At 44.2% G+C, this 15170-nt stretch overlaps 1 protein-coding gene across 3 annotated transcripts in view; it reads left to right on the top strand.

The window, feature by feature from the left end:
* The window catches only part of cyp2u1 (cytochrome P450, family 2, subfamily U, polypeptide 1), a 32526-nt gene extending 17558 nt beyond the window's left edge, over positions 1–14968 (top strand). The window contains exons 4-5 of one of the 3 annotated variants that reach the window (XM_068043742.1): positions 9855–10022; positions 14466–14968. In XM_068043742.1, coding sequence (XP_067899843.1) covers positions 9855–10022; positions 14466–14644 — 347 coding nt within the window. In that variant the 3' untranslated portion in view covers positions 14645–14968. Of the gene's footprint in view, positions 1–1786; positions 1946–9854; positions 10023–14465 lie in introns of those variants that run through there. The other 2 variants (XM_068043744.1, XM_068043743.1) reach the window with 2 other exon arrangements.
* The last annotated feature ends 202 nt before the right edge of the window (positions 14969–15170 follow it).

The raw sequence follows: 15170 nt of genomic DNA, 5'->3' as shown, positions 1-15170 counted from the left end.
AGATAGGGTGTTAACGGACTGAAGATTGAACAGCAGCATGTACAAACATGAAAAAAAACAGTGGGTAAGCAAACTGAACAAACTAAGATGAAATGAAATAAACAAAATAAAAAATGTAAAGAAGAAAAAAAGGAAAAATAAAAGTAAAATGGGGAGCCCATCATGCTCTGAAATTATTGAACTCAATGTTCAGTCTGGCAGACTGTAGTGTGCCTAATCGGTAAATGAGATGCTGCTAACTGCTATGTTTGAATGACTGAGTGACTATCGTGACAAGCCCCTCTCCATCTGTGGTTTTAAGCTGGTTTCTTTCTCTGCGCAGAGGAGAAGCAACTGGACTGTGACATGAGCAGACACTAAGTCTGGATCCCGCTCTCTCTCTCACTCCAGCTTTCAAATCCTGTTTGTTGACTGACCACTTTTGCATACTTTGGCTATAATCAGAAACCCCATTGGAGGAAATCATCCGCCTCGCTATTTCCACAAGACTCACCGAACCAGTCATCTACCTCTTCAAACTAAAAGCCTTAGGACCACTGAATTCAACTAGAAGCCAGCTGAATCACCAAACCTCACAGAACGTATACCTTTTTTTATGGACTTTAACTCAACCAATCTACCTTTCCCCACTCGGTAACCTATTTATGTGTGTGTATAAATCTCTAGTGTATGTATAAATCTCTAGTCTGTGTGTGTGAGAGTGAAAGTTGGCACGATGTTTATTATTTTTTAGTTCGCTTAGGTACAATAAAGTTAACCTCTTTGTTAACTCAAAAAAACCTGTCCAATTGGTTCTTGTTATGATCATAGCAAGTAAGTCATCAAAAATCTACTGAATTGGCCAGTGCATTCACTTTAAGAAAGAATTAAACCTGTTGTGTTCAAACAAGGAGAGGGAAAAGAGGAAAGCCCTTCGACGACTCCTCACTTGACCGTAATAAGATCTGTTAGTAATATAGTAAAAATCTTGCATTGAATTTCCACTTTGGGGGCTAGAAACAGGGGTCAGGACAGTTTCTGGGTCCCATACCCGCCCCCGGGGGGAATGTTGATTAAAGTCATGATTTTTGCGAGGGGTGCAACCTCTTAATTGGATTGGAGTATGGGTCGGCGGCCAATTAGAGGCCACGGGGGCAGGAACGGGTGGTGTCAGATGAAGTGCAGGCCCAATTTAAGCCACCCATGGCAGCCATTAATGTGACTTCCATTTGAATCCTGAGGAAACAAGCAGAAGAGTTCTTTGAGCCTTGGAATGGACTGCAGTGTGCAGTGATGTCATTGGAAAGCCTGAGGCCTGGCACTCAGGGCAGGGCAAGCCCCCTGTTCTCAGATAATGACCTGGAGGTGATGCTTGAGGCCGTGAGAGAGAGGAAGGTGATCATCCTCCTGGAGAGTGTCAGGCGGAGGCCACCCACCCAGACTAAATAGGCCTGGGCTGAGATAGCTGCAGCAGAAGTGTAATCAGACGAACCTGGATTCAGTGCTGTAAAAGTTTCAATGATCTTATTTGCTCTGGAAAGGTGAGTGTAACCCTTCTAACCTTCAGGACAGGTCTCTGGGCCCCTCCAGCAGACACCCCACTTGAGGAGCCTGAGGATGGATGCGCCTCCTGGACATGGGAGGTCTGTGTGCCCAGGGAACTTACTCACGCTCAGAATGGCTCATAGTCATCGTGCTGCTGAGGATCTGACACCACTGAAGCTAACAGTTTTTTAATACATAAGGGAAGATGACATCGGCCATAGAGGACAGCAGTGCCTTATCTCACTGTCTTTCGTCCTTGCAGGAGAAATGGGCACACAATGCCCAGGAGAAGGCACTGACAAGTGTCAGGATACCATATTACTCGAGACTAATGACAATGGAAGAATATGCAATGGAGGCAGCCAGGATCCCGGATGAGGAGGAAATCAGCCCTGGCGAGATGGGAACGCATGGGCAGATGGTGAATGTTAAACTCCAGGAAGCTTGTATGGAAGGATAATGCTGGAGCCTATCTTTACTCAGTTACACATTTATTGTATAGAGTAAAAGAATTACAAACATGCAGCTCCCCACTCAAATCCTCTACCAGTCTCAGTAAGTGTTTGCTTATAAGTGCTCAAGTAAGACCCCAATTAACACCCTCCACCTGCATATAATCAAACAATTGATGCACAATTAGCAGATTAACAGTGAATACAAAGGAAGAGGGGCTAATTAGCAGGGTGCAGTGAACGTCACCCTGTCCGGTAGCATGCCGAGCACTGAGTTGCATTGGTTCGCCTCAACACTGCAGTGGTTTCTGCTGTCCTCAGCTGGTTCCCATGATCTCTTCTTGTGTCTCCCACAGGTTCAGGCATCCACCCAAAAACACCCTCTCCCTTTGTGACCCCGGAGGAACCTCACGAAACTGAGGAAGCACCGTCACACCTGACAAGTGCCACCAGGGCCGATACTCACCTTGGTGGATCCTGGCGTGCATTTAGACAGTGTGGAACTGGATGAGGAGCATAGCCCAAGTGTGCAGGAGGAGGTGCCAGAGGCAGAGGCGGCTGTGGGCTGTTCTCCTAGGACAGACACAGCCCTACTCAGCTTAGCACAAATGCAGGGCCTGAGGAGTTAAAGAAGGTTCCACCTGGAACAGTAGCAGGAGATGGGGTCCGATATGTCAGAGTTCCCTGATGCAGTGTGGAGTCCATCCAGCTCATGGGTGTGACTATGGCTCAGTACTATGAACGTATAAGCTCCTTCATTGAGCGAGAGTGCTAAGATGACTAAGAATGTTAAAAAGACAAGCCTAAAGGCATTGTGTCTCAATGCGTGGAGTATTCGCAATAAGGTAGGCGAATTGACCACGCAAATGGATACGATATAGTTGTGATTACGGAAACATGGCTGCAGGGTAACCAAGGATGGGAACTGTACATCCAGGGTATTCAATATTTAGGAAGGACAGGCAGTAAAGGGAAGGAGGTGGAGTAGCGTTGTTAGTAAAAGAGGAAATCAATACAATAGTGAGGAAAGATATTAGCTCAGCGAATCTTGATGTGGAATCTGTATGAGTGGAGCTAAGAAACACCAAGGGGCAGAAAACGTTGGTGGGGGTTGTATATAGACTCCCAAACTGCAGTGGTGATGTAGAGGATGGCATTAAACAAGAAATTAGAGATGCATGCAATAAGGGTGCAACTGTAATTATGGGTGATGTTAATCCACAAATAGATTAGGCAAACCAAATTAGTAATAATACTGTAGAGGAGAAATTCCTGGAGTGCGTACGTGATGGTTTTTTGGACCAATACGCTGAGGAATCAACGAGAGAACAGGCCATCCTAGACTGCGTATTGTGTAATTAGAAAGGATTAGTTAACAATCTTGTTGTGTGGGATCCCTTGGGGAAGAACGACCATAATATGATAGAATTCTTCATTAAGATGGAGAGTGAGAAAGTTGATTCCGAGACTAGGGTCCTGAATCTAAATAAAGGAAACTATGAAGCGTGAGTTGGCTACGATAGATTGGGGAATGTTACTTAAAGGGTTGACAGTGGATAGGCAATGGCTAGCATTTAAAGAGCACATGGATGAATTACAACAATTGTTCATTCCTGTCTGGCGCAAAAATAAAACGGGAAGGGTGGCTCAACCGTGGCTTACAAAAGAAATTAGGGATAGTATTCAATCCAAGGAGGAGAAATATAAAATGGCCAGAACAAGCAGTAAACCTGAGGATTGGGAGCAGTTTCGAATTCAGCAAAGGAGGACAAAGGGATTGATTAAGAAGGGGAAAATAGAGTATGAGAGTAAGCTTGCAGAGAACATAAAAACTGACTATAAAAGCTTCTATAGATATGTGAAGAGAAAAAGATTAGTGAAGACAAATGTGGGCGCCTTACAGTCAGAAATGGGGGCATTTGTAATGGGGAACAAAGAAATGGCAGACCAATTAAATACATACTTTGGTTTTGTCTTTACAAAGGAGGAAACAAATTATCTCCCAGAAATATTGGGCAACATAGGGTCTAGTGAGAAGGAGGAACTATATGAAATCAGTATTAGTAGGGAAATGGTGTTTGGGAAATTGATGAGATTGAAGGCCAATAAATTCCCAGGGCCTGATAATCTACATCCCAGAGTACTTAAGGAAGTGGCCCTTGAAATAGGAGATGCATTGTTGGTCATTTTCAAAATTCTATAGACTCTGGAACAGTTCCAACAGATTGGAGGGTAGCTAATGTAACCCCACTATTTAAAAAAGGAGTCAGAGAGAAAACAGGGAATTATAGACCGGGTAGCCTGACATCAGTAGTGGGGAAAATGCTAAAGTCCATTCTAAAAGACATAATAGCAGAGCACTTGGAAAACAATGACAGGATCGGACAAAGTCAACATGGATTTACGAAAGGGAAATCATGCTTGACAAATCAACTGGAATTTTTTGAGGATGTATCTAGTAGAATAGATAAGGGAGAACCAGTGGATGTGGTGTATTTGGACTTTCAGAAGGCTTTCGATAAGGTCCCACATAAGAGGTTAGCGTGCAAAATTAAAGCGCATGGGATTGGGGGTAAGGTACTGAAATGGATAAAGAACTGGTTGGCAGACAGGAAACAAAGAGGAGGAATAAACAATTATTTTTCTGAGTGGCAGGCAGTGGGGTACCGCAGGGATCAGTGCTAGGACCCCAGCTATTCACAATATATATTAATGATATAGATGAGGGAATTAAATGTAATATATCCAAGTTTGCAGATGACACAAAGCTGGGTTGGAGTGTGAGCTGTGAGGAAGATGCAGACAAGCTCCAGTGTGATTTTGACAGGTTGAATGAGTGGGCAAATACATGGCAGATGTAGTATAATGTGGATAATTGTGAGGTTATCCACTTTGGTGGCAAAAACAGAAAGGCAGATTATTATCTGAACGGCGATAGATTGGGAAAGGGGGAGGTGCAGGGAGACCTGGGTGTCCTTGTGCACCAGTCACTGAAAGTAAGCATGCAGGTGCAATAGGCAGTTAAGAAGGCAAATGTTATGTTGGCCTTCATAGCGAGAGGATTAGAGTGCAAGTGCAAGGATGTCTTGCTGCAATTATACAAGGCCTTGGTGAGACCACTTCTGGAGTATTGTGTGCAGTTTTGGTCTCCTTATCTGAGGAAGGATGTTCTTGCTATGGAGGGAGTGCAGCGAAGGTTTACCAGACTTATTCCTGGGATGGCAGGACTGATGTATGAAGAGAGATTGGGTCGATTAGGCTTGTATTCACTAGAGTTTAGAAGAATGAGAGGGGATCTCATAGAAACCTACAAAATTCTAACAGGACTGGACAGACTAGATGTAGGAAGGATGGGGGAGTCCAGGACCAGGGGTCACAATCTATGGATAAGGGGTAAGCCGTTTAGGACTGAGTTGAGGAGGGATTTCTTCACCCAGAGAGTGGTGAACCTGTGCAATTCTCTACCACAGAAAGTAGTTGAGGCCAAATCATTAAATATATTCAAGAAAGAGTTAGATATAGTTCTTCGGGCTAAAGGAATCAAGGGGTACGGGGAGAAAGCGGAAACAGGGTACTGAAATAAAAGCAAAATACTGCGGATGCTGGAAATCTGAAATAAAAACAAGAAATGCTGGAAATACTCAGCAGGTCTGGCAGCATCTGTGGAGAGAGAGAAGCAGAGTTAACGTTTCAGGTCAGTGACCCTTCTTTAGAACAGGGTACTGAGTTTGGACGATCAGCCATGATCGTATTGAATGGCGGTGCAGGCTCGAAGGGCCGAATGGCCTACTCCTGCTTCTATATTCTATGTTTCTATGAGTGGCCAACCTCATGGAGGGATATGTGCAGCATCACTCTGAGTGGATGCAGGAGCAGCGCACTTGCATGCACAGGATGCATGCCACATTACATAACCTGGAGCGGTCAGTGGTGCTGGTGGCGCAGAGATGTTTGGAGTGCATTCCAGTTGCACCACAGCTGGTGTACCCCTCCAGCTACCTGAAGTGCCAGACAAGGCCTGAGGATGTCACAGAGGAGGATCAGGGTGCCACCCCTCATGGGGCACCTTCATCTTCCTCAGCCTCCTTGGCTTCACTGACTGGGAGCCTCTGTGCAGCAGGAGCAAGTGACAGAGGCTGCCCCTTTAATGATGCTATTGCAGCAGCCTCTGGCGATGCCCTTACAGGCACCTCCATGCTAAGGACAGCCACCGCATGCATCTCAGTCGCAGGCAGAGACAAACGAACAGGCTGCCTCCACCTCCACCGAGGCCACAACGGGAGCACTGCATATGAGTGGCCAAGCGAGGAGGTTACAGCATCGTGCGGAGCGCTGAATGGGTCACTAAGGTTGTCTCTTTATTGTCTCTGTGCACTGTTCCCCTTTCTTAATATTTCATAAATAATAACACTCCAAGGCACACATCTGGGACTCCTTTTATGTCTGGCATGACAGAAAAAGTGGTATGAAGTGGTGAAGGAGATCAAGGGTTTGTAAAAGGTGAAGGAGAAGGCTCTGGGCACATGTGGATCCTTCATCAGCGGTAAGATTTTAGATGTTCCAGGTCTTCAATGGATGTGTTGGCACAGGCACCTCAGAGTGACTTGCATCCCATGCTCTTGATCCTGGGTCAGAGGGACTCAGTTGAAACATTTCTAAATCAGAACATCCCTGACATTCATGGTATCCTGATTAGACCTTCGCACCCTTTGCCGTGTCGGGCTACTTCTTTGTGCAGCCATACACCTCAGTGTTCTGCATCTTTCCCCTCCGCCTCCACTTCCTCCTCCTCTCCCATCTCCTGCTCCTCCTCTTCCTCCAGTGAGCTGATTCCTGTAAGGGTCTCACCGTCCTCAAGGTCCACCCTTCTCTGGAGGCACATTTTATGGAGAGCGCAGCAGACCACTACAATGACAGACCCTGGCAGAAGTGTATTGCAGGGTGTCACACGACTGGTCCAGGCACCAGAGCTGCATCTTCAGAAGCCCAATGGTCTTCTCACCGGTGTCCTAGTCAGCAGATGGCTTCAGTTATATCGCCTCTGGAGCTCTCATAGAGGGATGATTAACCATCTTTCCAAAGGATATCCCATGTCTCCTAGGATCCAGCCACATAGTTTGGGGGTTGGAGTGAAGATTTGTGGCAGCCTGGACTGGCGGAGGATGAATGAGTTATGGCAGCTGCCAGGAAAGTGAGTGCACACATGGAGGAAGCTCTTGTTGTGGTCACTGACCAGTTGGATGTTGAGGGAGAGGAAGCCTTTCCTGTTGATGAATCTTGCTGGCATGTCACTGGCTGGTCTTGATGGCCACATGGGTGAAATCGATGATGGCCTGCACCTGGAGGAATCCAGCAATGACAGCAAAACCCACTGACCTCTGTCCCTGCGAGGCCTCATCTGTTGTGAAGTGAATGTATTGTTCAACTCTGGCGCATAGGGCATTAGTGATCTGTGAGATACAGTGGTGTGCAACCGTTCGCAAAATGCCAGCACGGTCCACTGCAGGTCCTTGGAAGGAGTGAAAGGTTCAAGGCCACAGTGACTTTGACGGTGGCTGGCAGGGCATAACAACCAATACTACGAGGTCTTCGGTGACAAAGGCATAGATGTCTGACCATCTGCCTGAAGAGTCGCAGTCTCCTGTGGCACTATTTTTTTTTATTCTTTCATGGGATGTGAGGGTTGCTGGCAAGGTCAGTATTTGTTTTCCATCCCTAATTACCCTTGAGAAGTTGGTGGTGAGCCACCTTCTTGAACTGCTGCAGTCCATCTGGTGTAGGTGCACTCACTGCTGTTAGGAAGGGAGTTCCAAGTTTTCGATGCAGTGCAGTGAAGGAACGGCGATATAGTTCCAAGTCGGGATGGTGTGTGACTTGGATGGGAGCTTGCGTCTGTTACCCGTGTCCTTCTTGGTGGTAGAGTTCGCAGGTTTGGAAGGTGCTGTCGAAAGAGGCTTGGTGAGTTGCTGCAATGCATCTTGTATATTGTACAGACTGCTGTCACTGCGCCGGTGATGGAGGGAAGTGAATGTTAAAGATGGTGGATCAGGTGCTGATTAAGTGGGCTGCTTCGTCATGGATGGTGTTGAACTTCTTGAGTGTTGTTGGAGCTGCATCCATCCAGGCAAGTGGAGATTATTCCATCAAACTCCTGATTTATGCCTTGTAAATGGACAGACTATGGGAGTCAGGAGAAGAGTTACTCACCACAAAGTTTGCAGCCTCTGACCTGCTCTTGTAGCCACAGTATTTATATGGCTTGTCCTGTTAAGTTTCTGGTCAATGGTAACCCCCCCCCCAGGATGTTGATTGTGAAGGATTCAGCGATGGTATTATAGTTGAATGTCAAGAGGAGATGGTTAGATTCTCTTTGTTGAGGATGGTCATTGCCTTGCACTTGTGTGGCATGAATGTTAGTTCCACTTATCAGCCCAAGCCTGAATGTTGTCCAGGTCTTGCTTTATGTGGACATGGACTGTTACAGTATCTGACGAGTCGTGAATGGTACTGAACACTGCACGCTCGGTCAGATGCTGCCTTGATGTTAAGGGCAGACACACGCACCTCACCTCTTGAATTCAGCTCTTTTGTCCTTGTCTTTGTCATCTCCAGGTACTTCCTTCTTTGGCAGTAGATCCTACACAGAGGGTGTGACCTCTGTGTCCTTCCTGCCCCTTGTCCCTCTCCTCCTCCCTCCTGATGGCTGGCGCTCTGCCCTGCCTACGAGTGTGTTACTTCCTGTTGCTACTGGGCTCAAAGTCTGAGAGTTCTGCCAATTGCTGCCTTCCTTGAGCTCAGCTGGTTGCCCAGTTGTCCTTGGCTGCTTTGCCCCAGCTCTTCTGCCCCATGATTCCAGGAGGGTGATGATCCTCTGCACTGCCCGAGGACTGACTGTCCATTCTCCCCATCATCTGTGCAGTGTCAAGGGCACCTGCCTCACAATGGACAAGACCCCCTCAGCACCATTGCAACTTTTATGCTTCTGGGGTAATTCCTCGGGGCGGCCATGACTGGCTACCCACTCTGTTCCTGTCTCCCTTCACCTGATCTGCCCAAGACCGTGAGTGCAGCCCATGAGCCCCCGTGAAACTGTCAATTCCCCCGTTAATGAGCTCTGCAGACACCTTAATTGGGGATTGAGTGAGATCGCTGTCCTACCTTAACCCTGCACTGGTGAGCATTGCCGGCTTTGGGAATGGATTCGTAAAGCTTGCACGCCAGCCAACACAGGTATTTTCGGGCCCCGTCTGCCTCCCTTCCCACTCCCGGCAGGGTGCAAACATTCAGCCTCATGTCAGCAGCCTCTACATCACATTTTGTTACAATCTTAAAGTGCTGTGTACTGCTCAGATGCAAAAGGAAACTGGCAAGTAGATGTTAGTCTCAACATGTCCTTGACTAGACAGCAGTTAAACTTTTTCTGCAGTTCTGGTTTCTGCTCGTATGTAGCTAGTATGAGACACAAAAGGCTGATGTGATTTTGTTGCTCATTTCCAATCCTTAGCAGTGCCATTAATGAGAGTCATGTTTTAAATGGTTTGGGCTGTTACCTTTACTCCCAGCAAGCTTCAGCATTAAACTGCTTGGAACCACTCCAGGATGAATGTGGCCATCTCATAACCAATATTACGCGAACAGCTGAAGAGAGCAGCAGAAGATAAAATGGGAATGGGAAAAAGAATAAAAACTAAAAGCCCTCAAATATATTTAAGAAAATATGTATGTACTGAAACCAGAAATGACCAATTTTAACATATAAGTTTATGAAATGCTAAACAGACGGGGGATGGGACTAAAAAAAATCAGATTGAATTCAATTTATGCTACTAATCCCTCCCTCTCATGTATGATGTTAATTTGTATTTTACTTTTTTACAGACTTTAAAGATTATACTATACCCAAGGGAAGTACAGTAATTGCAAATCTGTGGTCAGTGCATAGAGATCCAAGCATGTGGGAGCAACCTGATGAGTTTAATCCTTCTCGCTTCTTGGATGCAAATGGAAATATTGTGAAAAATGAAGCATTTATGCCATTTGGAATAGGTAGAGCTAATATTTGTGTGAAATGCTCCCCTCTAAACATTTTTTTCCTGTTTCTGCAATTTGAGCTTACTGCCATTTGTCAGCTAAGGAGATAGGTGGAAAACCTGTTTGCAGTCATCTGTGAATGCTACTCCAAAGCTCAGTGCTTAGCTGGCTGAGAAGAGGGTCGAAGAAAACAGAGGCCAGTGAATCTTGCACCATCTCAGCCCACCGCCTTCATCTGCAGCAAATGCAGCAGAAATTGCCGTGCAAGAATGAGGCTGAGGAGCCCCACCAGCCAATGTTTAACACAAAGTTGACCACCAAGACACAAGCCATTGTCTCAGGCGACAAAAGGCTGCCAGGTCTCAATGCTTGATATTTGCACGAAAGTGCCCTCTAGTCCTAGGCTCCCCAACTAGCAGAAAAAGTTTCTCCCAATCTACCCTATCTGTTCCCCCTTAATATCTTGAATACTTCGATCAATTAACCACCAAACCTTCTAAATTCCAGGGAAAACAGCCCTAGTTTGTTTAATCTCTCCTCATATCTTAACCGTTGGAGTCCAGGTATCATTTTAGTAAGTATGTGCTGCTGCAAGGCCAATATATCCTTCCTAAGGTGCGGTACACAGAACTGCTTGCAGTATTCCAGGTTTGTTCGAATCAGGGCTTTGTGTAGCTGAAACATGACTTCCACCTGCTTGTATTCTATTCCTCTAGATATAAAGGCCAGTATTCCATTAGCCTTTTTCATTATTTTCTCTACCTGTTCGTGACATTTTAATGATGTGTACCCGGACCTCCAAGTCTCTTTGGACCTCCGCTGTTTCTAGCTTTTCACCATTTAGAAAGTACCACCACACTCTATCCTTTTTAGATTCAAAGTGGATGACCTCACATTTGCCTACATTGACATCTATTTGTCACGGTTTTGCCATTCACTTAATCTATCAATATCTCTTTGTAATTTTACATTTTCATCTACACTGCTTACAGTGCAGCTTAATATTCTGAGGGGAGAAAGTGAACAGGCAGAGGTCGTGGTCCATATAGGTACCAATGACATAAGTAGAAAGAGGGATGACATCCTGCAGACAGATTTCAGGGAGCTACGAAAGAAATTAATAAACAGGACCTCAAAGGTAGCAATTTCCACATTACTCCCAGTGCCACGCAGTAGTGAGTACAGGAATAGAAGGATAGTGCAGATGAATGCGTAGCTGGAGAGATGGTGCAGGAGGGAGGCCTTTAGATTCATGGAGCATTGGGACTGGTTCTGGGGAGAATCAACCTGCACAAGCTGGACAGTGGGACCAATATCATCACGAGGAGGTTTGATGTAGTCTATATAAATTTTAGCAAGGCTTTTGACAGGGTCCCACGTGGCAGACTGTTCAGAAAAGTAAGAGCCCGTGGGATCCAAGGGCAAGTGGCAAATTGGATCCAAAATTGGCACAGTGTTCGAAAGCAAAGAGTAATGGTCAAAAGGTGTTCTTGCGATCGACTGAAAGACTGTTTCCAGTGGTGTTCCGCAGGGCTCAGTACTAGGTCCCTTGCTTTTCATGGTATATATTAATGATTTTGACTTAAATGTAAGGGGCATGATTAAGAAGTTTGCAGATGATAAAAAGATGTGTTTGATAGTGTGAATAAAGCTGTCGAACATACGAATTAGGAGCAGGAGTAGGCCTCTCGGCGCTTCAAGCCTGCTCCGCCATTCAGTAAGTTCAGGGCTGAACTGATTACTCCACATTTCCACCTACCCCCGATAACCTTCCAAGCTCTTGCTTATCAAGAATCTATCTACCTCTGCCTTAAAAATATTCAAAGACTGTCGACTGCAGGAAGATATCAGTGGACTGGTCAGATGGCAGAAAAGTGGCATGTGGAATTCAATCCAGAAAAGTGTGAGTTAATACATTTGAGGAGGGCAAATGATGCAAGGGAATACACAATAAATGGTAGGGTATTGAGAAGTGTGGAGGAGCAGAGGGATCTAGAAATACATATCCATAGATCCCTGAAGATAGCAGGACAGGTAGCTAAGGTGGCTAAGATGGCATACGGGATACTTTCCTCTATTAGCCAAGTTATAGAATATAAGAGCAGGGAAGTTATGCTAGAACTTTATAAAACACTAGTTATAACAATTTTGGTCATAGGGAGGATGTGATCTCACGAGTGTACAGAGGAGATTTATGAGGATGTTGCCAGGACTGAAGCTATAAGGAAAGATTGGATACAGTTGTTTTCTTTGGAACAGTGGAGGCTAAGGGGAGTTTCATTGAGGTGTATAAAATCATGAGGGGCCTAGATAGAGTGGATAGGAAGGACTTATTTCCCTTAGCACAGAGGTCAATAACCAGGGGCATAGATTTAAAGTAATTGGTAAAAGGATTAAAGGGGAGTTGAGAGAGTTTTTCATTTAGAAGGTGATGGGAGTCTGGAACTCCCTGCCTGAAAGGGTGGTTGAGGCAGAAACCCTCATCATTAAAAAATACTTGGATATGCACTTGAAATGCTATAATCTACAGGACTGCGGACCAAGAGCTGGAAAGTGGGATTAGGCTGGAGAAATGATGAGCAAATGGTCTCCTGTGATGTAAATTTCTACGATTCTATTTCTGTTATTTTTCACCATTGCTGCTGGTGCTTTCACCCTGTCCATCCTTTAATGACCATTTATCCATCCCTTCCTTTTTTTATTTATTTAGAATATTTTACTATTTTGTTTTAGTTCCTTAATGACCTAAACTCATAGTTTCTGTTTGCTTTCTTAATTTTTTTACTTCTCTTTCACCAATCTGTCCATGTCCTCTTGAAGTCGGCTACTATCATCCTCATGGTTTACTACATTTCCAAGCTTTGTGTCACCTGCAACTTTGAAATTATGTCCCCTATAACCAAGTCCAGGTCATTGATATATACCAAAAAGAGCAGTGGTCCTAATACTGTCTCCTGGGAAACACCACTGTATACATTGCTCCATTCTGAAAAAAACAACATTCACCACTACTTTCTGCTTTCTGTCTCTCAGCCAACAATTGCTTCAAAAGCTGTATTTGAAGGGGTTGATGATTTGGGAATAATACTAATTATTTAGTTCTGCAGGAATGGAATGGTATTTTTATTGTACATTGTCTTTATTTGTGTTAATAAAAGCCAAAAAAAAAGTTGAGACTAATGTATATACTTAGCTGTAATATCACTTTAAGATGTGAATTCAAGACTCCTGTCATGGGATACAGTGTAAAGCACTTCAGAGGAACAATGGGGATGCCTCAACCCAGTGGAACATTCTATCTTTGAATTTATCTGCTGTACTCATTTTGGTTTCAGCAAATGAACAGCTGTGTGTCTTTAAAATGACAATGAATTTCATTTAGTCATCAAGGAAAATGTGCAACCAGGCTTTACAACTCATTAAGTCAGTACAGAACTCTTCATGATCAGTTATGTAAATGAAAAACTACTTGTTTCAATTGCTGTGCCTTTCTACATAGTGCAAAGGGAAATATTATTTACTTCCCAGTGTTTCAGTCTTTCTTTGTTCCTAAGTTTTAAAACTGGGGTGCTTTGTTTCTATGTTTTAAAACTGGGGTACTTTCCCTTTCTTGCTATAGAGCAAGAGAAAGCAAGGAAATGTTAAGGTGTAGGACTATCCCAGTTTTCCATACAGTAACTGAATATTATAGGGGAAAAAAGCTAATGATCCTATAGTCTCTTTACGTGTACAGAATGCATTTGACTACAGATTGTTGGAGTGCTGTTTTATGATCCAGGTCAATTGTATTTTAGTCGAGCTCAGGCACAGACTTCCTGCCATTAGTGTCTCCACTTTAGTTGGCAACTGAACAGCATGAGACACTTTGAGATTTGACACATTGGGCCCGTTTTTGCAGTCAGTGGCAAATAAACAGTGCTAGCCATTCATTAAATTTGCACTTGCCCACAGACTGTAGGCTTTTACACTGGAATTATTCAAGAGCTAAAACAACATGGTGCCCTCTGCAGGGGATCTGGGACTTGTGTAAGCAGGGCAAACAATCAGATTGTAGAATCCTTACTGGGACATGCAGAGTCAATAAAGGAGGTGCATGTTAGAATATTTAATTCGATGTCAAATCATATGCAGAAAGGGAAACAATGGGACAGAAAGGAAGATGGGATTAAGAGAGAGAAGAGGCAGAAAGAAAAATCTTTCTTGGTTTTTTGGCAGTAATTAGGACTTATCACACCATTAAAAATTCACTTACACTTAAATGGGCAAGTCCCTTTTTTCTGGTGTGTTTGGTGGGTATCTACACTTGATGGATAGTGGTGTGATAGGAAAGAAATCTGATGCATTTCAGCAGAGAAGGGAGTGGAGCCACATTACATTGCAAGTGTAATCGGGAATAATGCTGTGCTATGTTACAGTTCCAATGTGTTTTATGTTGATTGGTTCTGTTTCTCTAATTAGGGAAACGGATCTGTATGGGAGAACAGATGGCAAAGATGGAACTCTTCCTGATCTTCAGCACGCTCCTGCAATCATTCTGCTTCAAACTTCCTGAAGGCAGTGATGCTCCAAACATGACCGGCCGGTTTGGTCTAACTCTGTCTCCACATCCTTTTAAAATTATTCCTGTCAAGCGATAATTTACTTGTTGAAACGGGTCACAGTCTTCAATACAGAATCTGCAATGCAAACAAAGGAAGGCACTATCTCTCTTCATGGCCATTATAATTCACTGACAGTCTGCACTATGTTGACGGTATATTTTGCATGAGATGCCAATTTCTAACTTGTCTCCTTTATTTGTACTGCAATATCAATAGTTCAGATGTGTCACCAATGGCGTTACTTTGCTGCTACTTTCAATTAACAGGGCAGCTACAATAACTCCAAAAAGCATCCAGTCTCATTCCTTGATAGTATATTTATTTTTCCTATGCAGAATATAATCAAACACTTGAAAATTTCCTATTTTCTGTGTCATCTTGGTCTGACATCTGTATTTAAGACACTCAAGATTGTTTCATTAAGTATTTCACCCTTGAAGACTAGCTACAATTTACAATGAACATATGGAACAAGCAGTGGAAACAATTCAATGGAAGTACAGCTTTTGTGCCTTTTTGAATATGATTGGCTTTATCATTCCATGTATTATTTGAGGAAAGG

The sequence above is a fragment of the Heterodontus francisci genome, chromosome 12, assembly GCF_036365525.1.
Source record: "Heterodontus francisci isolate sHetFra1 chromosome 12, sHetFra1.hap1, whole genome shotgun sequence".
NCBI lineage: Eukaryota > Metazoa > Chordata > Chondrichthyes > Heterodontiformes > Heterodontidae > Heterodontus > Heterodontus francisci.
This window is presented reverse-complemented; position numbering and strand designations above follow the sequence as displayed.